Genomic DNA, 27,005 nt, shown 5'->3' on the forward strand with positions numbered 1-27,005 from the left:
TGGATGGATGGATGCATGTGTGGATAGATGGATGGATGGATGGACAGACAGATGGATGATGTGTATATGTGCATGTGTGTGTTGGTGGACAGATACATAAATGGATGGATGGATGGGCTGCAGGACTGAGTAGGTAGATGGATGGGTAGATGTGTGCATATGGGGGGAGTGAATGGATGTGTGTGTGGCTGGAGAGATGTGTGTATATGTGGACAGCGAGGAAATGAATTAATAAGTAGACACATGGACAGATGGACATACACATGTGTGCATGATGCGTGGGTGGGTAGATAGATGGGGGGTGGATGGGTCCATCTGTGTGGATGAGGCAGAGTCTCTGAGAGGCAGGGAAAAAGGAAACAGAAAATCTTGAGTATACATAAACATGACATCTCTCCTGCACCCCCTCCTTGCTTACAAAGCCTTCCCAGAGACCTTGAAGGAAAGACAGAGAGACTGCCATGTGCTTTAGTCTCTGCCATAATGCTTACGTGAGACCTTGCTACATCTCCAGTCAGCCTCCCTTCTGGGCCATCTTTAGAATCCCAGCTTAAGGTCAGACCCTGTTTTACTGTTACCAGTCCCTCATGTTTGGTTTTGGGTTTGTTTTTGACTGAGACCACTAATGTAATTAAAAGCTGTTTTCCTGAAGACACCTCCAAGTCCCGTCTCTTGAGTGAGTGGGTGGGTGGGTAGGTGCATGGTGGAGGGTGGATGGATGGATGGACGGACGGATGGACGGATGGATGGATGGATGGATGGATGGATGGATGGATGGACGGACAGACAGATGGACGGATGGACGGACGGACGGATGGATGGGTTTATCGCTGATGTATTGATTAATGGATAGATGAAGGAATGAATGGCTAAACGAGCAAAGAAAGCAAGGGGCTACATGGAGGCTGGGGAGGACACGTGGATGTTTCATGGCTTTTCTCTCCAGTTTTGATTGATCAAGATTGATTTTGCTCCTGTTCCTATTATGCCCATAAGGAACACCATGCACAAAGTGCTCTATTAAATAACTCGCTGAATAAGTGACTGTAAATCACAAGAGAATCCCTGAGTTCATGGAAGCGCCTAGTTGTGACGTCATAGACGTTCACCTGCTTCTTTGGGGTTCTTTGTGGTCATGACTAGAAGGCTCAATACTTCATTGAGGTTTATTCTTCCTTCCCATGATGTTGGAGAGAGAGAAGCCAGCTGCGGTCAGCAGGCAGCAGACAACTCCATCCTCCACACTGTCTTCATCCGCCGATACCTTCCTTGACTTCTGTGTCTCTTCTCGGTTCTCTATTGTCCACTGGCCCCTGGCATTCAAGACTTGGTACTGTTAGATCACAGGCTTGTCCTTTTAAAACAGTGGTTATTCTAGGAGGCTGAATCTCACGGCCTGAAGAAAACAGGCCTCGCCCCACTGCAGCTCTCTTCCTGGAGCAAGGGTTAAGAAGCTGATCTGGGCTCTGGTTGAGACAGCTTCTGGTTTATGGTCCTTCCTATACCCCTCTCCTACATACTCTGGTCATGTAGGTTATCCCTGTAAAACATACAGGCTATCCCAGACTAACTCATGCCATGTAAGACCTCCTGTCAGTCCTTGAAAACTTTTAAAATTTATATATCTCATTTGTTCATGGGATTTCTCTGACACCAGTCCCATGCCCAGCTCGATCTTATCCATAGGCGGCTCTCTCCCTTACCTTATTCTAAGTTTTTAAAGAGACTCCTCTCTGGGTTTTAAAGGAAAGCACACCCACTCCTTTAAGGCCTTTGTGCTAAGCTGATTTTAATGTATTGTTCCTCTTTAATGTTCTCCCACAAGGCCCAGTCATGGTCTGGAGGCCTTTTTGTCCTAACAAACCTCACCCCTGCAGAGCAGTTGTGGGTCAACTTCCTGTCACAGTCACCTTCTCACTGTTCCCAGGATGTCCCCACCGCCTGCCCTGTCCATCTTCTGCCACAGCTCCCTCATCCTAGCTCATGTATTCCAAAGGCATCCCAAGTTCCACCTTTCCAAACCAGAGTGGGTGTCAGCCTCGGTCAAACCTGCGAGCTGTGTCTGGGTCTCTCCTAGTGCTGCCTTCCCCAGCTATGTGGGTCCGTTCATAGCTCTCCATTCTGCCTCTGCTGCCATCTTTGATCTGGGACCAGCCTATTCCTTTCTGTGCTGTTGGTCCTAAGAAAAGTGATACCCAGAGTGCTCCATTATGCAGATTGTTTAACAAATGAGTAGATGTCCCGACAGAGTTCCACATTAACTGAAGGGCCTGAGGATAACGGGGCAGATCCATCAGCATCCCCAACAGTGTTAAGGTTTAAATGAGGGCCTGGGGCATAATGGACACTCCATCCACACTCAGTTACGTCTCACACATCCGCTTCATCTTCTGTGTTCATCACACCAATGAGGTTAAAGTGTCTGTCCAGCTGATTCCAGGGATGTGTGATGTACCCAGAGTTTAGGACAAATGCTCTGCCTGCAGCAGCTCCACAGGCTAGGCTCAGACACTCAGCCCAGTAACCTAATTAAAGAGACAGAATTCTGAAAGCAATGTAGCACTGTTGGTAGAGTGCTTGCCTGGCATACGATGTCCTGGGTTTGATCCCCGCACTGCATAAATTGGATATTGTAGAACAGGACTGTATTTCTGACACTCAGAAGATGAAGGCAGAAAGGTGAAGAGTTCAAAGTCATCCCAGGCTACCCAGTGAGCTGGAGGCCAGTCTGGGTTATAAGAGAACCTGTCTTAAAAAGCAAGAAGAATGCCAACGGGTTGAGAGGTTTAGACAACAGGTGGGGAGGAGAAAAAGTGGATGTCTAATGATCCCAAGTTGATCTTTCGGGTGCTGATGAGTGCTTCAGATTTAAACAGAGGGCAAGAGGCGCGTAGAGGTAGTCCTGGCTTACCACGTGCTCCTGCCCATCACTGCCTCAGCTCTGGCCCTGAATTGTTAAATCTGTTCATTCCAGCCCTCTCCAAGGATCCAATCTAGTTTCTACAGGCTGATCAGGCCCAGGCTGCAGCCTCTGCAGACACAATCACCCTCACCCTGTGGCTGTTCACCCTGCATGGTTTGCTCTTCCTAGAATCCAAGGTGACTTCAGGTTTAAGACCATGGCTTTGTGTGTTTTCAGTCTTGAAGGCCTTAGGTAGCACGGGAGTGGCCAGTACAGTCAGGCAGAGTCTGAGCCAGCATAAAGGAGGCAAGAACGCCAGCTTTTCAGCTGCCTGTGAGCTCAAGTTTGGAGTTGGTGCCTCTTAGCAAAGGCTGTTTCCAAATGCTTGCTTCAGTTGGAACTATCTGTGGAGACGGGTACCATACACAGTTGAGAAACACTAGACTGGTTCACTGGACCAGCCAGCCACTTGGCTTCCCATCATGGGGGCAGGAGTTTAAGTGGATGCCTCTCTGAGAGTCATTAGCCTTCAATGCCTTTGAGCTGATGTCCCCAGAGGCAAACAGAGGAAGCTGAAGAGATGCAGTGTTAGTTCTGGGCTGCTAGCTGCTGTGTCCTTAGAACACAACGCAGGAGAGTCGAGTCTACACAGCCCAAGCGCAGCCCAGCTGCACTCAGTGTACCTCATGCCTAAGCCTCACTGGGGAAGCACAGAATCATCTTCTGAGTTCTGATGAAATGTTTCCAATCTCCCTCCCAACTTGAGTATTCTAGGTATACCCTACCCTAAACCCAAGGGGGCTTTGTTCACCTTGGTCCTTTGCTGGAGAGTGTCTTCCCTAGCTTCAGATCTACCTCCCATCTCATGCACAGACTGCTAAGTTTCCCTAGACCTCTGAATTCCTGAGCCATCTGCTCAGCCTTTCTTTTAGGTCCTGTTTTGTTTTGGGATTGGGTTCCTTTATTGTTCTGTTTTTGAGACAGGGTCTCACCTTAGCTCAGGCTGACCTCAAATTTGCAATATAGTCAAGAACGGCCTTAAACTTCTGATTCTCCTGGGCTTACTATATGTGCACCTTCATGCCGTTTATATGGCGCTAGGGATGGAACTTAAGAGATGCATGGGTGCAAGGTAAGCACACAATCCACAGACCTGCATCTCCACGAGTTCTCTTGAATCATAGGTATGTGTCTGCCTTTATCCCTACACTGAAAGCCCTTAGCAAACGGGGTCCCCAGCTGTTCCCAAAGACCCAAGAGTCAGTAGTTGTAGGTGTTTGGGGTGAATGAATAAAATGTACACAAGCAATCCTCAGATCCCTCTGCCACAGTCGGGCCAGTTTCAGACAAGGTGCAAAGGCGGAATCTCTGAAGCAGCTGGACCAGCCTCCATTCTCTGCAACTGCAGGTCCTCAGTGCACATCAGTGTAGTCTAACAGAATCCATTTTCCAAGCAGCCCAGGCAAAACTGGGTCAGAGCAGGGAAATTTATGAATTCTGCTGGCTGAGGCCAAGGGTACTTGTTCAAGTGCCTGAGGGGCATTACAGGAGGAAGCCATGCTGGTGGTGTCCTGAAGAAGGTAATTCTCAGTGTGACAGCTGACATTTAAAAAGTCAGACATGTAATGAGGTGCTGGGTAGGTCTTGACAATGATCTGTCTGGCCATGAGACAGCCACGCTCCCCTGTATCCATTTCTACCTCTGCCAGCTCCCAAATGACTACCCAGCTGGGAAAGGACACTTCCCAGCATGCTTTCTCAGCTCCTCTCACTTACCCAAGTGAAGCCAACAGACAACAAGCCGACCTGAACTTTGCTTTTAAACTAGAATTTATTGTTATACAAAATCAGTTCCAAAGATAAAGTGGCACGTCTTTGCGGCTTCTATTGCACCAAGTGTTGAGGATTAAAAACACAAAAACATTTGGTTCTTATAACAGTGCAGAGAGCCAGGTACAGTACTTCAGTAAATAAACAGTAAATGATTCAGATGAACACACGCTGTGGAGAGACACAGCCCGAGGGAGATGGGCTCAAGACACCAGGAAATGGTGAGTTCTCACCTCCACACTCTACAGCTAAGGCAGACTTGCTGAGTCTAAGGGTCATGATCCCAAGGAGACCTCAGACACCTCTAGACTGAAGCCAGAACAAGTACAGTGCAATTAGAAAAAGGGAGAAGGCAGACACACTGGCCCTCTTCCTATGGGGACGGACATACTGTCACTGTGACCAGGAAGGGGAGCGGGGTGCTGGGTGCTGAGCCTGACTCAAGCCCTGTCTCCCCCTCCCTGATCTTAGTGCTAGTAAGGGATGCTGGGAGGGTAGCCACCATGGAAAATATGCCCCAAAGAATAGGAAGACAAGAAGAGCCCCACACCAGCGGGGCTCAGGTTTCAACAGAGGGCTCTGTCTGGGATCAGAGCACAGGCTGACCAACTTCACTGACTGCCATGGTGCTCTAACAGGGGCCTACAGGATGCTCATATGCAAGGACCAGAGCCAGACCCCAAAGGTTTCCTCTTGTGCTCAGGACAGAGTAAAAGGAGCCCTGGCCTGCAGGTATGCCCTGCTTACCGTATCCTCTTATGCTCAGGACAGAGTAAAAGGAGCCCTGGCCTGCAGGTATGCCCTGCTTACCGTAAACTCACTGTGCAAGTGTGCAACTGTACACGGGACGGCATCCTCCGCACGGCTACCAGCCTTCTCCAGTAACCATGAAGAGAGTCACTATTTCAACTGAGTTACTGAACAGAGACTCTGGAGAGAACAGACTGAACAAACTTTCAGAACGTGACCTGGAACAGAGCTCTCTGAGCCCAGCCTCCAAGTACAGGGGAGTTGCACCCTGCACTTCCACTTACACAGCACACTTACAGCAGAGGGATGCGGCGGCCTCCCTCCACTCAGCAGAAACCACCACCTGGGCCCAGCAGTCAACCGCGCCAAACAAATGCAAGGAGACTGTGGAACAGCTGCCATGTGAGGGGTGGGGAATGTTCCTGGGAAAGTGCCTCTTGGGGTCAGGCGTGGTGGCCCATGACTTTGATCCCAGCGCTCACAGGAAGCAGAGGCAGAGGCAGATCTCTGAGTTTGAGGATAGCCTGGCCTACAGAGCAAGTTCCAGGACAACTAGGGCTACACAGAGAAACTGTCTTGGGAAACAACAACAACAATAACAACAACAGTCCCTCTGGGTCTGCTCGAGACAACACTGGGTGTGAGCAATCCCCAGCCTGGAGAGACAGCTGAGGCCCTGCACCTGACCTGGGCCTAGAGGTAAGAAGTGAGAGGCTGAAGCGGGGGCTGGAGATGGGCCCAGGAGGGCCACAAGGCCATGGCTCTGGGGAGATGCCTCCTGTATTCGCACACATCCTCTGCTTAGGGTGACTGAGTCCACTCTGCCTGGGGACTCGGGTTTCCTGTCCCCAGCCGGATGCCTGAGCTGAACATTTCAGAGGTAAAGTAAGGGCACTCTATGTTATCCTGGTAAAACCCAGGCAGACAGTAGTTCCTCAGAACGTGACAGACTGAAGGGGAGCTCACTGAGCAGAGTGCACTGGCCAAGTCCACCTGACACTACCTGGTAACCTGAGCCACCGCTAGCAGCCCTACCACGGCAGGGCACATTGCTCCACTCCCCAGGGAAGTGGGCACTGTGCCTGAGCTACAGAAAGGTTCCCCATTGATCCCCACCCCAGTTGCCCTGCAAGGACAGCCCACTTCACTTTCACAATCAAGATAGGGTAGGAGGTGTTTTCAGAGCTCCTGGAAGAAATGACAGGCAGCCCTGATACACACTGAAGCTGCTTCCTGCTGCCACAGTTCCTGGTCACACTTCACTCTCTCAAGGTAGACGTTCTTGTTGAAAACAGAATGAACTTTTCTATCCCCAGCTCTACCTCCTGGTGGGCTGTGCTATCTACAAGTCTAGCCTGTGCTAATTCAATCTGCCTACAGTGTAAAGGTTCTGCCATCAATTTTTTTAAAAAAATTTAACCTTAAATTATTCTTAGGATCTAGAAAGCCTCTCTACACAGTATTAAGGCCAGTGAACTGTCATGAAGCACTGTGACTTTTCTCTGTGGCCTCCTTATGAGTTACAATGACGTTCTCAGGTAGCAGCCAGGATACAGCCAGGAGGCTGACAGTTCCCTTCCCAGGACAGCTTCTCTGAGAGCACCTGGACTGGAGGAACAAGTGTTACCCATCATCTCCCCAAAGCTTAATGCACCGGGTCTCACCCTGGCTGCCAAGGAGGTAACTGTCAGGTACCCACTAACGTGGTGATGCAACAGGCCATCAACCTCTCACTCCACAAGACTAAGGTAGTAAAACCCACATATTCTGAGCCTGAACTGGGTGCAGGCACCCCATTTTCAATCATCAGCACATTATGGAAATACACCAACTGAAAAATGGAAGCTGGATGGTGGCAGGACAAACCTGTTCTGAAGAAAGTGCTACTGTGTTCCAGAAAGCAGAGGCTACTGCCAGGCAGGTAACCCAGAACTAGATGCAAATTTGTAAAGAAAGGTGTTCTTTTATGACTCCTCAGGAGCTCTGACACCCAAGAGACCCAGGGCAGCTAGCTTCCTCTGCCAGGTAAACAGCAGCTCTGGGAAGGCACTACTTGGGCTGCCGAGAGCAGCTCAGGGAAGGCACTACTTAGGCTGCCGAAAGCTAGCCACAGACTGGATTTTGAAGTGCTGGGAATGGAAACCAGGCTTCCCATACACCAGGCAAGTATTCCACCATCGAGCATGCTACCTACCCCAGGCCTGCCAGTCTGACTTCCAATCCTGAGGTTTTGATAAACAACCCTGACCTTTCTGCAAGGACCTGGCATGCTGCCATCAGGCAGTACAAAGCTGGGAGCAGAGAGCTTTCATTCAGAGCCTACCCAGGTGACTTCAGAGAACACTGGCTCCCAGAGGCAACCCCTCCCCCTTACTTACTGGGACTGACCATGCCATTTGCAAATCTGCATAGCACTGCAATGTCCTGTACTGTAAGCAGGAAGCAACACAGCATCCTGGGAGAGAGTCCAGGACACTTCAGGCGTTCCAAACACAAAGTTCCAAAGCTGAACAGACAATTACAGGACATCATTACCCTGAAGATGCTAGCAGCCTGCTCATCAGTCAACTGGATGAACCCGAGACCTGCCCAGATAGTGGTGCCTGCACCTAGATGCTTTTATAATTTTCTTTTTGCCTTTAGTGACAAGAAATAACTCTTTTGACTCAGTGTACAAGATTAGTCCAAATACTAGGTTCCCAGAGGGCAATCAACTTTAGTCATGGATGTTCACCCGACACATGACAGTTTAATGTCCACATAACCTAGTCTGTGGACTGGCACCTTTGGTGGTACAGGCCCTCTCCCCCTCCCCCCACTCCCCTGCCATCTAGCTCAGCCACAGGCAGCCTCCTCAGCCACTGCTGTACTTTCTCAAGTACTGAAATCCCAAATAAGGTTTAAATTTAAAAAAAAAAAAAAAAAAAACTCAGGATACCTGTTTATAAGATTCTCCCCACCTCATAGGTAGGGAGTGAAATGGGACCTTTCATTCTAACCCTAGTAGCCTGAAACTCAGTACATAGCCCAGGCTGACCTCAAACTTGCAGCAATCCTGCCTCTGCACCAGTGCTGGGGTTACAGGCTTGGCTTGAGCCAGCATGCCAAGCTACACTGTGGGACTTCACTCCATCCTCATGTTAAGAAAGCTTACAGTCTGTGAGATCAAACAACTAGCCATTTCTCTGTAGGCATCTCTCTGAGTATAGCATAGCAAAAAGAAAAATGTAGCTACTTAAAATACAAGCATAGAAAGCCTTATTCCCGTAGGCTGCTGCCATAGGACACCCTTCCACGGTAGAACCTAAGAGCCCCAGCTCACACTGCACAGCCAGAGATGCAGCCTGCACTTCCGAGCTCCCCGAGAGGGGTGCCATAGTCAGTGCCACACCTTCTCCTAACTGTCCCAAAGTCCCCTGCACTGTTGGGCTCCCAGCAAACCCAGGTCTCACCCACAGCCAGGTACATGCATCATGTGGCTAGTGAGGGGAGGGGTACCTGAACTCTCTGAGAGGATACCAGAGACAAGAGGGAGGGAGATGGCCTTGACCTCCCTAGCTGCTGTGACTACCCATCCTGTCGTACCACTGACATGTCCAAGTGACCTGTATCAGAAGCAAATCAAATCTCAGCACACTCCTGAGCTGGGAAACCAGGACGCTCACCTGCTGAAAATGAGAGAGAAACAAAGGGCATTGTCACTGAAGATTTCTAATGATTGTGCTGAACGACTTCAAGAATTATTACAAGGAACCCACCCCACGCATCAAAGGAAGAGCCTAGAACCACCACACTCTGATACGCAGGGCAAACAAAGCCTCCCTGCCCCAGGACCCACCAGAAGGTGAATGGTGTCACCACACTGTCACACAACAAAACACAGGACAGAAAGAGGCAGCTTGAAGGACACTGGCTGCTGTGGGCGCGTGTGTGGGTGGGTGCCTACAGTTGTCTCATCCTCAGAGGACACGTGGCTGGGAAGCCTTGTCTGCAATGTACACCCTTCACCTCTCAGGGCCGAGAGTCAGATGTTCAGAGCAGCGAAGGTCTTCACCAAGGTGACCTGCGCGCTCTCGTCTGCTTCACTTCTGCTCGCCTCCCTGCTGCTGTTTCTGCTCTCCAGGGCTTTGAGGCGGTGCCTCTCCTCCTGACGCTTCTTCCTCTCTAGCCGCTGCTGTTCCCTCCGCTGCTTGTTTGTGACCTGGAACAGACAGGAGCCGTGTGGGGCTCTGGGGCCACAGGACTCTGGGCCCAAGAGACCAGATGATTTCTTTTCAGATACTGTTCAGATATACTTTGAAATATATGTTCCCTTCCTGAAGCACCAAATAAAATCAATCCTCTTCATAAACCAATCTAACCCTGATCCACAAAGACAGTGTCCCTAGTCCAGCAGCTGGCGGATTTCGCAGGGGCCTGGAGACGTTCTACATCATTTAAGACCCTAGATAGCTGCAATAAGACCACAGACTGCGTCATCGTTTTCTGCACATTAGGTGGTAGTCCAGCTCAGGATATCTGGCTTACGATGAGTTTTACCCTGAGGACACTCACAGGCCCTTGCTGGAGCGGGGGCAGGGATCATGTAAACATCTGACAGGTTACCCAGTGCCTCACTCACTAGAGACATGCCCTCCACTTCACACATTTCACCTGGGACTCCATGCTAGAAAATAATGCAAAGCACAAAGATTTCCACACAAGGTCATTTACTACAGACAATACAAAGACACCCTGTGCTCCTCAACAGTAACACCAGATGGAAGAAGGCAGCTATGCTTTGGCACAGAGAGGGTGGGCACATCCTTCTACCATGACTGTGGGACAAGCAAGGTCTTCTTTCTGCATCTTAGTGTGCCTGCCCTCAGATGCCCTGCAAGATCTACTTCCATACATTTAGAAAAAGGCACACTAGGGTGAAATCCTACTTCACACCCCGGCACAGAACCCCAGCGTGCCCTGCCTCCCCACCCCGCTCAGACCTTTGTGAGTTGGCTCTTGTGTGCTTTGTTCCCGCCAGCAGGGCTGGCCCGAGCCTCCTTGGTCTCCATCCTGCCTTCATTTCTGCCCTGATTTCCAGAGAGTCTGGAGCCGCTGCCTGCCTCCTCACACGAAGGGTCACGTTGCTTCACTCTGTCACCAGGCTCCAGGTTCTCCTCCACAGCTTCCAAAGAAAGGCAAACCCAGGAACCCAATAGTTACACAAAGAAATGCGGTTAAATGACTCCAAGATCCCCAGATCCCCATCGTGTTCAACTCTCACATCAAGGAAGACTGCAGGAAGAACACCAAAAGCCCTGGCTGGCTGCAAGGCTCACAGCCAACTTTCTGCCAGCAGGGTTTGTCTCCTTAGATAAACTAATTTTTAAAGATAATTTTTAGGGATAAAGTATTCATTTGTATCCCAAATCTAGAAACGACACATGACCTAACCCTATACTGTCCAATACAGTGGCTGCTAAGAATTAAATGCATAAACACTAGGCAGTGCTGCTTGTTGTCCTGACTGACAGATGCTCACAGCGCCTAAAGGGGGTGGATGGACAGAGTGGACACTACAGCAATCAGAACTGTGAACAGCATCTGGGGGAGCACCAGCGTAACCCTTGCAGCTTACCACAGGTCTCAGTCGTAGACTTACCGTTTCTTGTCCCCTGGTTCATCTGAAGCATGGCGATTATTGCAGATTCAATGTTGTAATTTTCAGCTTCCAGATTCCGGATTATTAAATTAAAATCCTACCAAAAAACCAGAGAAACACTTAGGACTGTGGCTTGTGTGGTGTTCCGGAGCTCTGCCTCATCAGCCTGACACACGTGAACAGAGCAGAGGAACTGACAAGGTTCCCAGCCCTCATCCACCAAGAACATCAAGTTTAAACAAGGCAGCAGCCATGTCAATGTATCTATAAATAAACTGTCTTTATAAAACTAGACCTTTACTAGGGCAAATCCTCTCAGAAAGATGAACCTACCAAACAAGGGAATGAGTTAGTAACTCCTCAGTACCTCAGGCTCCGTAGGGCAGCTCTGCCAGGGCAGCACCTGAGCACCCCAGCTGTGAGGCACAGCTGCAGGGGAGCACCTGAGCACCCAGCTGTCAGGCACAGCTGCAGGGCAGCACCTGAGCACCCAGGTGTGAGGTATGGCTGCAGGGAAGGGCACTAACCGTGCATCCAGTAGCACTGCTGACTTTCTGGACAGCATCCCTCAGGCCATCTTCAATGTCTACCCCTTCTGTCTTCATCTTCTCTTTTATATTTGTTCCATCTTGATGAAGCATCTGGAACTAAAAGAAACACACCATAGGAACATTGCTCCAGCAAATCCCATTCGACTCTCCAACCCAGGAAGACACGAATCACAAACCATCCAAACACAGGAGGAAGCATTCACACTGAAGAGACCGCAGTGGCTACACCCACAACCTGAGAATCTGGGGCACAGCCCTGAGGAGAGGCTGGGAGGAACCACTCAGGAACAGCAGCAGCAAGGCACCTGCAGTCCTTGGGCAGCGATGGACAGTGAGCCTGGCAGCACACATTGCCCCTGCTTGCTGTGTACAGAGGACTGTCCCTATGTTCACACCTGCTGAGCTTCTCAACTGATAATGCTAGCCTTGAAAACACATGGACCCAGCTCTCGTCTGGTCGCCATGTTCTCTGAGCACCTGTGAGGCATACCAGGCTTACCCGTCAAAGGTTTCTGCACTACAGTGCAGGTCACTCCAGGCACAAAGGCCTCTGTGACAAAAGTCAAGTGGTGAGAGGAGCTGGGGAGGTGGCTGAGCAGGCCCAGCACGCACACCAGGTGCTTGCAACCACCTGTTAGTTCCAGAGCGTCTGACACCCTGACGCCTCAGGAGCCTTCACTCCCACACACATGTACTCAGACAGATACACATACAACACATAGATAGTTGAAGATAAAAAAAATACATCTTAAAAAAAAAAGATTCCAATTTTTTTTTCAAAAGGCAAACCATTTTTAAAAAGCAAAGGAGGAAATTGTAAATAAACAAAAAACAGTAAGTAAAAAACTGTACCAGATTTTACAACAGACTTGCACTAATGAAAACAGCTGGGTGTCAACACACAGAGGCCAGAGGAGCAGAACCACACAGCTAAAAGGAGACACAAACACATATGGGAATGTGTGTGCAGCCAATCAGAGTGTGCAGCCAGTGGGGGTCTTCACCCAGCGAGGACATGCACAGCGCACACAGTCTGGCTGCATGAGGCAGGACAGGAAGCTGAGACCTCACCTCACAGCCTCAAAGGTAAATCCAAATGGACCAAGGATTCACGTAAGACAAACCAGGGTCTAGTGTAGGGATCAACATCGGCAATAACTCTACTACACATATCTAAAACAGGAGGCAGGGGGATCACAGCATGTTCAAAGTCAGCATAGGGCTATCCAGGGAGACCTTGCCTCAAAAAACTAAGGATAAATAAAAATACAACTATAAGTCAGGCCTGGTGCGTGTCTTTAGTCCAGCACTCGGGAGGTGGAGGCAGGTGGATCTCTGAGTTGGAGGCTAGCCTGGGCTACATTGTAAGTTCCAGAAAAGCCAGCGCTAAGCAGAGAAAACAAAACTGTAATTATAAAAGTATTAAAGCAGCTGTGGGGTCTCCCTCTAACCTCAGAGCAGGAGAGGCCATTCCAGCTATGACTAGACAGTACGGAAGCACTGTTAGGGCTGGGAGATGTCAGACTGCACAGCAGTCGCCAGCATCTTTGATAACTAGCACCACAAGTAAAACATTCAAGGAGGAGGAGGAGGCCCGGAGGATGGGGGAGGGGCGGGGAAGAAGAATGGACATAAAAAGTATTGATAAATTTACCTAAAACCCAAAAACCTTTCACAGCAAAGACCACAACAGACAGAAACACAGAAGTAACAGACTAGGAAATACCTGTAACTTCCCACAGAAGTGTATTTCCCTAATGTATGACGCTCCTAAAAGCATTAGACAGAAAGACAAAAACGAACAACTACAAAAAAAACAAATGCTGTTCACTAAAAAGGGAGGGTGCAGTAAGTCTTAAACACAGGAAAGGTGCAGGCTGACCGATGACAAAATGCTCACAAGCCACGTTGAGAGGGGCTGGAGAGGCGGCTAGCAGCCAGGAGTGGGCATGCATGGGCTGCTCTTGCAGGGACCGCAGCTTGCTTCCCAGTACCCACATGGCAGCTCACAACAACTGTAACTCCAGTAGACCTGATGATGTCTTTGTCTGGACTCTAAGGCACACGTGCGCGTGCATGCCCGTGTGCACACACAAACAGCTAAAAATCCATTATGTTAAAAATCAAAAAAGACTTTTCCCTTATCCTGACGAAGATCAAAAACTTGATTTTTTTTAAAGGTATGGCAGCCAGGTGGTGGTGGCACACACCTTTGATCCCAGCATTGAAGAGGCAGACACAGGGGGATCTCTGAGTTGGAGGCCAACCTGGGTCTACAGAATGAATTTCAGGGAAATCCTGCCTCAAAATACATACATACATAGAAAAGATTAAAAGGGTATGTTGTTAAGAGCCATACACTACAAGTGAGAATGCAAACTGAAGACAGTGGCCTGCGTCCTGCAGTCAGGACCCAAGAGATACGGAAACACGTTTCAAACGCCTTGATACACAGACGGCTCTGAATTGATTCTAAAGAACTGAGCTACAGGAGAGACACTATGAACTGCCTCTGACAGCACGGGCGCGGAGGCCTCTACGAGGGGTGGTAAGAGACTGCTAACAGCTGGAAAGGGATCCACACAGCAGAGTACCACACGCAACCTTCAAAAGGATTCAGGAAGTCTTTTGTGTGTTGCTATGAATTAAACTCCAAGATGTATTAAATGTAAAGAGAATGCACGAAGGATCTGAGTACTTACAAGATGTTACAGCTTGTGCTGAAGAAAGGGTAAAAATAGCAGACATGGGCCGGCGATAGCGAGTTCGTCATAAGTGTTCTCTGTGTAACCAGGAAGACCTGAATTTGGATCCTAGCAACAGAAAGCTGAGCATGGCCCAGGGCAGACTGAACCCCAGCGCTGTGGAGGTAGAGACAGCAGGACTGCTGGGCCACTCCAGCTACTAGTCTAGACAAAGCAAACAAAAATCCCTTGAAAGTCTCAGAATCAGAGAATCTGCCTCAAAAGGATAAGGCGGAGTTGACAGGACACTCGATGCCTTCTCTGGCTTCTGGGTGTACACACAGGCGTATGCACCCACATACCCATGAGCACAAAAACCACAGTCACTCACACACAGACAAGGGGGTTCAGGAAACAAAGCCATATAGATAATGCAACCTCACCCATCCTTTAAGTACTAAGTGACCAACATGAAGTCTATTAAGGGGAAAAACAGAGAACTTGCATCCGTGTAGCTCTGACCACGGGTGCCTGCTGGGGTAGGGTCTCACCTCACTAGAATGTAAGAAACATGTTTAGTTTTTTTACATTTGTGTGTGTGTGCGCGCGCTCACACCCGTGCCATGACCCAGTGTGCATCTCAGAAGACATCTTGTAGAAGCTGCTTCTTTTCTTCTACCGTGTGGTTCCTAGAATGGACCCAGCTTGTCAGGCAGAGCAGCAGTGCCTCTGACACCTGAGATATTTTAGCAATTGGCCTGAAAGCTCCCTGGGAGCACTTTTCACAAACAGCAACAACGGCTGGCCCAGGCACTCAGCTCGAGGACACAGCTCCCTGCCTGTTTCCTACAGGTCTGAAAGCAGGAGCTGGGCTTCACTCACGTCAGTTAGGAGATGAGCCGGCGCTTCTGAGTTGTCATTGATCCTCCGGACGCTGTCATAGTGTTCACCGTACCGGTACGCGATGTGGAGCTCCCTTGCACTGCTTTTGTCTGTGCCTCGAATCTGCCGACACAGAGAAGATCTGGGGGGCGGGCCTGTGGGGAGTTGGGGCCAGCAGGCCCTACACAGACAGACATAGCTCTGCTAGGACCCAGTCCCTGAGCTCTCAGCCTCAGGAACATTTGCCAACATGCAAATGAATCCATTTGGAAGAGAATTAAAAGCCAGGGGCAGCCCTGCAGTTAAGTCATAAAATTAAGTACCTAGCCTCTTGAGTGCTCAGGTTCCTTCCAATGGGAGGACTCAGAAACAGACCCAGATCTGCTGAGCCTGAAGCTCAAACAGTTTGAGATTATCCTTGAAGAAAAGAAGCAAAATGTCAAGTATAAGGTTTACAGACCCTCTTGAAGACCTTAAACTGGAACCAGGCAAATGGGCCTGACAAGGCTCATTACCTAAAGTAAAGTCACCCTCCTTTTCTGTCAGTCACAGTGACACAAGCTCCAAGAATCTTAAAATCTCCCACTCACACCAGTTCCAAGACAAAACCATACTAGTACACCATGTAGACCTGCACACTGGCCAGAGTGTTACATCTCAACCACATCCGGGGACACAACAAAAACCAACTCCCTAAAATCACGCAAAAACATACAAAACTAGGTGCCAGTCTGGGTAGATTACCCCAAAACGCCCATGTCACAGAAACAAAAATAATTCCTACTGCCCTCCCAGTAACTGTGCTACCATTAAAACTCCAACACACCCACTCTTCCTGTTTTCACTAAAAGTTCCAGGATCTGAGACAATTGTTAACTTAAACAGAATTCACCGTGCAAAACCAGCAAGTCCACGGGACCACACAAACCCCACGCAGACCTGTGAAAGCGTCTATAGACCGTCTAGAGCTGATAGACAACGGTCTGGATGGACATTCCACATTGTGGCAGCGCTGTTGCCCCCAAAAGGAACACTGGGGAAATGTTCTTTGTTGTCACATAACAAAGTTCCTAAACATTACTAACTATACATTATGAATACAAAGTAACTAGAATTGTCAGAAAAATTGTTAGGAGCCACATTCAGCAGCTGTTGCTACCAGGTCTGCTGTGTGCTACACGACACATGGAGGCTGCTCCCGGAGAGCATGCCAGTGCAGGAGACAGTGCAGGTCTCGGTGTCCATGCTGAGTCTGAGCCAAGGTATCATTAATGCAAGAGCTCAGACCTGTGACTGCATCACCAAGCAGGGTAGAGCCGTAGGAAATAAATTTGTTTTAAATATATAGTCTCATTGTTTTGCAAGTCATAAGCCAGAACACTACAGAAAGAATTGGAAAAAAAGTAAGAATCAGGGCAATAAAGAAACGTAATGGTTATCTGTAGGGAAAGCAGAGGGTGGCTGCCCTAGTAGGTGCATGAGTTTCTCCTAGTAGGCTGCTCACACAATATACTCTGGTGCCCCGACAATCCTGCTGACAGCGTAAACTATTATCAAACCAAAACTGCAGGGGCAGCCATGTTCTGGGCCAGCAGATCACTCTTAAAAGCACCCACTGAAAACAGGGTCTTGTCTGCTATATGACACCTGTTAACACTAGGCAAGGCCATGGAGCCTGTTTCCCTCATGCTCACTCGCCTGCTGTGTCCCTCAAGTGGACATTCTCCCCAGCCCCGCCAGCATCCACCTCACTCTGTCCTTTGTAAGGCTGTTAAAAGGACACTGTGTCAGATACAAAAGGCTGATGACTTCCATTTATGTGACAAAAAACACACCCACAAGGCTCCCAGAAGTTGGGCAGAGTGGGGCTATTCCATATGCTAATGGTGGCATTATGGGAACGTCAGAATATACAAGTAAAAACCGGGAAAGGGTGAATTCTGGTATGGGTAACTGATATTTCTAAACCATGAATCCTCTTTTTAAAAGAAAAAGGGCCAGGCCATGACTGAGGGAATCACAGAGACATACATGTAGGCACCACACCTTTAATACAATAATGCACGCAGGGGTGTGTGTGTGTGTGTGTGTGTGTGTGTGTGTGTGTGGTGAGTGAATCTGTGTAGCTGTGTTTAAAAATCATTGTGAAAACACTGTGATATGCACTCTCCAATCATATGCCCAAGTGTCGGGGAAATGGCGGACACTCACTAAAAATGTTACCAGTCACAATCCCAGTCAGCGTGACCCTGGTGACCTTACTTACCTGCAGGGACTTTTCTGAATTTCCTGGTTTTTCTTCACTTAAAACATTTTAACTTTCTAAATAAGACAAAGTTCAAAATGGTGACAAAGAGCAGCTGGTCAGAGAAAGCAGGAGCCATGTCTGGACCTGAGCCGCAGAGTGACAGAGACCCTCTGAACTCTGAGAGAATGAATCAGGGAGTGGGGTGCGCAGTGGGGACCGGCTGGCTTCTGAGTGACAGGTAAGGTTAATGCAGGATGGAAAGAGAAGGTGAAGGAGCTGAATGGACACGTACTTCACAATGGAGGGTGTGTGGCTTAGCAGGGCTCAGCCTGGAGCAAACACTTGCTATAAAATACTTATTGTAGAAAAAAGCAGAACAAAGAAATCAAGCTGAGTGAAAAGCAGCACTGACTCTGCGGCTCAGACAACCCTCTCAGTCATCACAGCGCGTGCAGTCGTTGCACTGAATCTGCTGCTCAGACAACCTTCTTAGTCATCACAGCCACTGCAGTCGTCATAATGGACTTTATGATGCTTCTCTACTCCTAAAAATCACACACATCAAACCACAGGGGAATGGGCATACTTCAAAGCTACTATTTGTATTTATATACCAAGATAGTTTAATAGAATTATCTGAAGTATTTCCACATCAGGTTCTATCCCCAAATTACCCACGTAGCTGACTGCTGAGTAATGTCGCCAGCATCATAAACTACTTCCCACTCACACTCAGACTCCATTTGCACTCAGCAAAGGGCTAGTTCCAAATCCCACGAGATCCCCATCTTCAGGCTCATGTCCAAGCTGTTCTCCAGAGGTCAGTGTCACAAGTGAAACCCATCATCTAAAGGACATCCCCAGAGCTAACTTACAGGTAAATTCCTAAACAGGTGACCTACCTGCCACAAAGGGGCGTTAAGCTGGTGGATCACCACATTCAACTGATGGTTTCTTGCAAAGGCTACAATTGCATCATTGCCAGCAAAAGTACCAGGCTTTGCCAAACTGGCCACTGCATGGAAACAGGAAAGAAAAAAATGAAGTCTTTATGATGGAAATAGCAAATGCAAACATGTGTGTCTTTACGCAGCGGCAAGCAGTGAGCAGCAAGAACACACATCTGCGAAGTCCACCGACTGTCAGTCTAGGAACTTAAAGGTGAACGACACACGGGGTGTTTGCCATCAGCGAAGGATCTGCTGATTAATTCCTTCAGTCAATGCTGCGTGCTTCCGATCTACCTGGCTCTGTAAGAGACATGGTGTGCAAACAACGAACAGTAATGGCAGCAGTGCACACCAGTGGGTCAAGCATTGTTCTGGATTTCTCAGAAATCATCACTTTTAACCATCATGGCAGGGCTCTGGAAGGATCATTCACTCTCCACTAGAAACAGGAACAAGCTGAGGTGAGGGCAGCTAAAACTAGCCCAAGGCCACAGAGCCTGACTTGGTGAGTGAGCTCTCACTTCCACGGCTGACTCCACAGCCCTGGCTAGTGGCCCCTCTGTCACTCTGCCCAGATCAATCAGAATAACAAGCACAATACTGATAAATGAGTGCCTCAGGGAAGGGCTGGTCTGCCTTTACCCCAGGCTCTCCCAAAGTAACCTCCAATCCTTTGGAATTTCCAAAGAAGAAAGGCGAGTCTCTTGTGCATGGTAGACCCTAGGCTACAGGTGCTAACAGACTCTACATGGGCAGCCATGTGCTACATTCAAGTCTGGATTCTGAAGTTGCAGTAAGCAACTTCCAGCTGACACCACTGCTCTGTGCCATAACACAGAAATGCCAAGAGCATAAAGCTTCCCTAGGAGAACAAAGAAGCAGTGTGTGTGGAACTTCTGAGGCTGGCCTCAGTCTTCCCCTTGTTAACTTTGCCTGTTCCCTTTCCCCACAGACCATAGCTGTAAGAAAAGCCCCTGTGAATGTGGGAATCTGAAACCTGCAGGTGCAGTCAGAATCTGCACAGCTGTGCTATGCTCCTATCCTCGCTCCACATCTGAAACACACTCGTGCGTGCGTGCGTGCGTGCGTGTGTGTGTGTGTGTGTGTCCCCATTTGTCTGTCTGTGTGTGTGCATAGGGGGAGGAGAATGACATGTGTCAGATGAACTGCCAGGATGCTCTAAGGCCAAGTAGGAGTTAACTGCTTCAGTCCATTTACTGAAGGAACCCAGAAGCAGGCTCAGGAAAAAGATGCTTACTGGCTCATCTTAAGCCTATGCTTAGCTAGCTCTCTCAAGCAGCTCAGGACCACCAGCCTAGGGATGGTGCCACCCACAATGGGCTGGGCCCTCCTACATCAATTAGCAATCGAGACAATCCCCAACAGACATGTCCACAGGCAAATTTGATCTAGGCAAATTCTCAACTGAAGTGAGGCGCAGCCTCCATTCCCAGGTGACCCTACATTACGTCAAGTGACAATAAAAACTACCCAACCCAGGTGGTGAGAAGAGAAAACTGCTAAGGAAAATGGCCAAGACCCAAGGAATGAGCAGGAGGGAGGAGGTGGGGAGATGAGGTATTAGGCCAGCCAGAGTTCTGATCTGGGTATCCATACAGATTCGGAGAGATGGTGCCGACTCTACAAAGCCTCAGTGCAGAGGGTGAGAATAATTCTGTAAAGAGAACCAAGTGCAAAGGTCACCAAGTCTTCACCACTTAACTAAGACATTTGACTACTGATCCAGCAAATACTGCAGGAATGCCTCCAAATGCCAGGTATGGCTGGACCTCAACAAAGACACTACACTTTGTCCCTGAAAAACTTACAGTATACTAAGGCAGACAGACATAAAACTGGACCTGTGTTGGGAGATAAAGGCAGTGGGCCTGACATTCATCACTTTTGTTTCTGTTCCTAAGCCGTTTGTCACCTGTTTGATGTTCACAGTTTTACGAATCAGTGCTCAGCCATGCAGTGACATTTCAAGAAAATACCTTTCACAGCTAAAGTGACATCACAGTGCAGTTGAATCCTTGAGCTCCCTGTTCTAACACACTCACACACCCCAAACCCACGACAAGGCCTTCCCTAAAGATGTCCAAGTGGAACTCAGCTCAAATTTCATCCAAAGTAACATGGAAAAGTGACAGGTATCATTCATTCATTTACAGCCAGGCTGCCTTCAGCCTCCTGATCTCCTGCCTCAGCCTCCTGAGTGCTAGGACAAGTGTGCACTTGCACACTCAATAACAGGATTCATTTTAAAAAAATCTCTCTCTCTCTCTCTCTCTCTCTCTCACACACACACACACACACGCACATAAAACTGTAAAATGCTAACTCTGAAACTGCCTGCTTGAAAAGCAATCCCAGGGAGAGGGCCACCAGAGCTCAGTGACAGGTACGCACTACCCACCCAGAGGTCCATGTGCCCATTCCCAGTAAGGACTAGTAATGGCATTGGGTCACTGACAGTGTACCAGACATACACCTCCCTCTATCCTCCATGCATAGAGCTAAATCCCCTGGGTCTTCCTAAATAAGTAAACTGGACTGTTAGAACTGCCAATATGGAGAGCCTCCTCAGCAGCCTCTCCTCCTAGACTAGCTCCCACCCATTCTCAGTGTGGGGCCACACTGTCATCAGAACAGAGACTACGCTGCCGGACCCCGGTAAGACACAGATGTAAACCATGCGGTGAAGATGCTGGCTGTGGTGGGGACGCAGCTCAGCTGGGAGAGCACTTGTTCAGCAGGAGAGCAGCTATGAGTCCCATAAACTGGGTGTGGTAGCATGGGTTACATCTGGGAGGGTCAAAAGGTCAGACTACACACACACCGAAACCAAAGGGAAAATGGTATCTACAAAACATAAATTTGTCAACACTAACATTTGAAGTTCATATAAATTTTGGATAGATTTTTGGCAAATTAAGTTACAACTAATTAGAATCATTAAAATTAAAACCAATGACTTGCCTCAAAAAGGGGCGGTGGAAGGGTTGTGGTTAGGTTTATGGTAAGATGTTATCATGGGCTTGCTGATTTCTTTTCTCTAGTTATAAATACATGATTAAAAAAAAAAAAACTACAGAAAGCAAACCTATCTATAGTTCCACCATCCTTAAACAGCTAACCGATTAAGAATTTAATTTTGTTACCTAATTTAATGTTCACACACACAAAAAAAAATCCTTTCAGGTGCTTTATTATCTCCTTTTTATAAAATTTTAAAAAGCAAGAAAAAAAACACCATAAAATGCCCGCACCTTTGCACACATCTACCACCTGCACAAAGACTGCCTAAAAAGTCGACTGTGTATGCACAGCTTATCTCCCACCCCACTGACAGAGGTCACAAACTCTCCTCAGTCAGCAACACCTCCTTTCTGTTTCTTCTGTTTGGGATGTGATGGAGGCAAGCACCCTCTGGCTGAGCCACGCCCTGAACCATCTCTTTTATAGGTGGAGACATACATGTAAATCTATGGATTCCCAACTTGGGCTTATCACGGAATATGCAAGCAAAGTGTTTGTTGAGTAATGAATGGCATGCTTTACATAGCAAGCCCTGGCAGTGGGGGCAAGGTGCTGGTGGGCTGATTGATTACCCAGCATGACTCCTGAAGGACCCAGGGTCCCACCGTGAACCTACCATGCTTCTCGAAGGGAACGTCGTCTTCCACGAAGGGCTCAAAATCTTCACGCTGCCTTATCATGTAGTCTACAGTCTCCTGTCGATGCTTAAGATGGTTCCTGGAATGGCCTTCCAACTGGTCGCCCAGAGCTCTGAACAGGCAATTGCTGTCAAAACAAACATACTGGTTAAGATCTTTCAAAAACCGACTGAGTTCTTCTAACATATCTGGCTGTCCTTACTCTCAGAGGAGGAGACACCTTGGCTCTTCAGACCAGATGCTGAGGGGGGTGCTCTAGGGCAGACTCCAGCCTTATCACCCACTTGCAAGGCAGCAAATAAGGATTCTCATCCCTGTTTACCAGCTCAAAGAATAAAAACATTTTCTCAGGGCCTCAGTTGGTTCAATGGTGGAGATGATAACCAGTGCCTCACTTCAGGACGTAGAACTCACACACCACTCCAGACCTAAGGTCTAAAACTCCCAAAATAATGTCACACCTACCGATACCCTTCTGAACCAAGCCTCACTAAAACTGCCCAGCTAGGACGTCACTCACTGAGTGCTTACTTAACAAACAAAACCAGCAGAAGTCTGTACCTGTCCAAGCTCTACCGAGAGCCAAGGAAGAAGTACCTGAGCACACCAGGGAAAGACACAGCCCCAAGCTCGCTCACCTTGTCACCAGGGAACAATGCCACTTTTAAGCATCTTGTTTGTTCTCTAAAATTAAAATGCTAGTGACAGGGCTATCAAGATGGCCAGTGGGAAAAGTGTTGGGTCCAAGATGCAAACCTGAGCAGCCTGGCTCTAGCCATGGCTCTCCCAAACATGAACACCAAACATTAGCTGGACTTACCCTATGTGCAAGTAACACTTTTCATCTGCCAGTCTTTACTTGAGCCCACTAAAGACAAGTCAAAAACACTGCAATAACATGTTTTCCTGATAAGATTATAAGGCAGCCACAGAGGAAATATAACAAACACAACAGTGACCTGGGTTCCCTTAGGAAGCTCTGGAAACTGCCGATGCCACCAAGCCCAGCATCAGGGCCCTTGGGGCCTCCCAGAGATCCAGCTGGTCCCCAAGTTCATGATCTCACCACTGCAAGGCAGCCAGGCTGCTCAGTGCCCGCCCTACAGACACCTGAGGTCAGTCTGTGCTGTGAGGAATGTCCTGCTCACTGTCCATCCTCAGGAACACCCTCAGCTAAGGGCACCAGATGGCAGGACCACCTCCCTCCTCACCAGCTGTGACAACCAATAATGTCTCCAGGCAGTCCAATCGTCCCCTGGGAGGCAAAATCATCCCTGCTTGAGAAACACTGCACTTTAGGGATACACAGACATAAGGTCCTGCAGTAGAGTTCAGAAAAACAACCAATCACAGAATACTTCCACGAACATGCCTGCTGTAGCAAGTCTCCATCTTAGGCCATTCGAAATGTAACTAGGCCAAAACAGAACAGAGAAACTGGTAACTATTTTTAAATTAGCAACATCTCTATATCTTAGCCAAACACTACTCAACAAATATTAACGCATAAAATAATCTGTTAGTTGGGCAATGTTGACAAAAGCTTTTAATCCCAGCACCCGGGAGGCAGTGGCAGGCAATCTGAGTTCGAGGCCAGCCTGTTCTACTGAGTGCATTTCAGGATAGCCAGAGCTACACAGAGAAACCCTATCTAGAGGAAAGATCTGTGACCTTTCCAAACCACCACCTACATAGGAAATACCATTCACTTCAATGACGGAAGTATGACAGTACAACACTAGACCAGCAAAGCCAGCCCATGGATGTCACCTCAGTGAAGGTTTGTACACAGCAGGAGGCTAGCATGGAGCCACCTAACACTGCCCAGCAACAGACTGGGAAGTAGCTAGCCTCTGCCCCTCACTTCACAGTACTCCTACCCTGATTAAACTGCAGCACTCGGAGCTATCAGACACACCTGCTCTGGCCTTCCACCCGGCACTCATCCCACAGAGACAAACTCCTCCTGTTCTTTCGTGAACCTGCTCCAGTACCTTACGCATGGAAGTCGCTGGATCTGCTGGCTGAGGAAGAGAAGGTCTTCCTTGGCACTTCAAGGAACGGCAGCTACTTCCTCCCAATGGTCCCTTATGAACTGTCAACCTGCTCCCCAAGTATAGCCCAGGGGGCCTTGAGACCCTTCAGGGTATCCGTAAGCTCAGAACAAAGGCCTCTATCTTCTTCATCCTCACTCTCTCGTAAGTATGCCTTAGTTCTCGAGACTCACACGGCAAGGTGGTGCAGCGCCCTTAATCCCAGCACTCGAGAGACAGAAACAGGTGGATCTCTGTAAGTTTGAATTGGTCTACACAGTAGTGAGTTCCTGGACAGCCAGAGCTAAATAAAGAAACCCTTCTTGTCTGGGGGGAAACAAACAAAAAAAAAGGCTATTGTCTCAAAACAAGATGGCTAATGGGTCCACGTCTGGATACTCCTGTGTCATTAAATTACGAATGTGGTAAATATTGAGCTATGGATGTCTGCTTACTCCTCAGCAATTTTTCAGAACACAAAAGGGCCCCAAAACCAAAGCATAAGTGGCCTACTGTTACACGCCTCCTTACTGCGAACCTACTGTATCTCAGCCACCATCCTGTTCCCAGCACTCCACGCTAGCAATCTATGAGGAGTAACTGAAGAAATCTGCTCTCCTAGTGGAGGAAAGACAAAAGGGACACTCCCAAATTTCCTCAGAACCTCACGGAAGTCTCCTCGTGGAAGTCAGGCTTGCAGTTCTTGAGCAATTGTGGAGTTCCCATTTCCCAAGCCTATTTCTTTGACACAGAGAAACCATTCTCAGTCCGACGGATACAATCTAACCATTTGCAGAACCGCACACCTGGATCCACTGCATTCAACTTTGATGCTTTTTGCTTTGTTTTTCGAGACAAGGTTTCTGTAACAACCCTGGCTCCATTTGTAGGCCAGGCTGGCCTCAAACCCTGATACCTTTTGCCTCTACCTCCCCTGTGCTGGGTTTAAAGCCATGCACCACCTCGCCCAGCTTTACTTGATGATTTGATGGCTACCGCAGTTTGTGCTTCTGCTGGAGCTGGGTGGCCTCCCTTGATAGTTTCTAATCCCTGAAAAACAAGAAAGTCCTGAGTGCCTTCTATGACCCAGGAACTGTCGGAGGTGGCAGCCGAATACAATTAAATTCTAATTGCAACTTAAGCAAAACACCTATCCAATCTGCCTGAAACTCTGAAGGCAGGAGAGACAAATGGAGTTAATTTGTTAAGTCTTGATCAATAAAATTAGTGTATGAAGTAAAGAAAACACTTTATGCAGAGTCGGAGGAACATACCTTTAATCCCAGCAGGCTATGCGTTTAAGGGCAACCTGGTCTACACAGAGGATTCCAGGCCAGCCCCAAAACTACATAGTGAGACACTTTCTCAAGGTGGGGGAGGGGGGGAAGAACAGGAACAAAGGACCCCCCCCCCCAATTTCTAACTAAGGCTCTCGAGGTTTCTTTGGTTTGGTTTGGTTTTTTGAAACTCTGTCACTCTACAGCCCAGGCTCACGGCAATCCCCCAGCCTCAGTGCCACATCTGCCTTTGTAGACTCCTTAGCTGTATTCTACTCTTCCACAGCTCAGTCTGACCATTCATCAAGGAGAACACACTAACAGTGCCTCTTGCAACAACACACCTCGCAGCCAGGCTCCCTCGGACCTGCTAACCCGTTCCTCTCCCCGTCTCTTTACTCTTTTCCTTCTCTCTCCCCACGTTCCTGGACCCACGTCCCCGTTCCATTAAGTTGCTTTCCCTCGCCTTCCTCCGCTCTCAGTTTCCAGCAGCCACTCGTATCGGATTCCCCGAAACAGCTGGCCCGGGATTCTCACGCCTTGCACTTGGGGAACCCAAAGCGTGGAAAGCAAGCACTGGGAAGCCACCTTCAGCTCTCCACCCTCATTATCCCAGTGCAGAAGGGGGCGAGGACAGTCAGGAGGACCAGCATGATACCGAGTGGGACCTAGGTCCCTTCCCATTTGGCTTCATGACAGCTGCACCTCGAGGTCACCTCTCAGACCGGCTCGGACCCTCGGGGGACCTTGCTGCAGCGTTCCACCTAGCCTGGCCCCTGCTTCCCTCTCGGCAACGGGCCCTGCGCATCCCCAGCGCCGCTTCCCGCACTCCCGGCCCGCCTCACCCGTCCCCCGGCACCTCCCGCAGCTTCAGCCCCAGGGCCTGCAGCTGGTTGGCGAAGCTCACAAACTCTTCTTCGCAGCCGCTGCCGCCAGGCTCGGGCCGGTTCCGCCGCTCCTTGGCCAGCGCCCGGCGCGCCGCCCGCTCGTCCCGCTTGCGCTCCGCCTCGGCTCTGCGGCTGCCGCTGCTCGGCCGGCTCTTCGCCGCTTGCTTTCGGGACATGGCTGCGGCGGCACACGGCTCGCCGCGGAAGGAGCCGGAGCCGCTGAGCCCGGGGCTGCAGCCTCAGCCGGCCACCGGGCGGAGCGGCGCAGGGGGACGGCGCCTGGCGACAGCGGCGCGGCCACTGCGCCGGCGCGGTCGCCTGGCACCCAGGTCACGTGGCAGTAGCTCCGCCCCCGGGGGCTGGACCGGCAGGCACCATAGAGAAAGATAGGAGGGCTAGAGAAGCACCTGTCTTGGTTGGGTCTCTTCTGCCCCCTCGTGGTGGGTAGTGCTCAGTGAAGCGCAGTGGTACCAGACAGGGAAATGCAAAATTTCGAAAAAGAAAGAAATTAAGACGGCTGATGAGGGAATATGCTAGTCTAGAATGCGCTAATGCGAGTCTGATTACAAACGCGCGCCTGCGTGCACAGACCCTTTAAAAACTGAACCTACAGCAGCTAGGGAAATAGCTCAGTCTATACAGTGCTTGCTCCACATGCCAGGTTCGACCTGAGTTCGGATCTCCATCACC

At 49.2% G+C, this 27,005-nt stretch overlaps 1 protein-coding gene across 1 annotated transcript; it reads right to left on the bottom strand.

The window, feature by feature from the left end:
- Window positions 1-9,177: 9,177 nt before the first annotated feature.
- On the bottom strand, window positions 9,178-26,598 carry Otud3 (OTU deubiquitinase 3). Its single transcript, XM_028759778.1, has 8 exons — window positions 26,274-26,598; window positions 22,097-22,245; window positions 18,391-18,503; window positions 15,241-15,363; window positions 11,651-11,770; window positions 11,124-11,220; window positions 10,465-10,646; window positions 9,178-9,683 (listed from the first exon to the last, which is right to left on the bottom strand). Exons 1-8 carry the CDS (start codon window positions 26,489-26,491, stop codon window positions 9,507-9,509), a joined length of 1,179 nt encoding a protein of 392 aa, XP_028615611.1. The 5' UTR covers window positions 26,492-26,598; the 3' UTR covers window positions 9,178-9,506.
- Between the last annotated feature and the right edge of the window lie 407 nt (window positions 26,599-27,005).

This window comes from Grammomys surdaster, unplaced genomic scaffold, assembly GCF_004785775.1.
Source record: "Grammomys surdaster isolate TR1022 unplaced genomic scaffold, NIH_TR_1.0 126313, whole genome shotgun sequence".
Lineage (NCBI taxonomy): Eukaryota > Metazoa > Chordata > Mammalia > Rodentia > Muridae > Grammomys > Grammomys surdaster.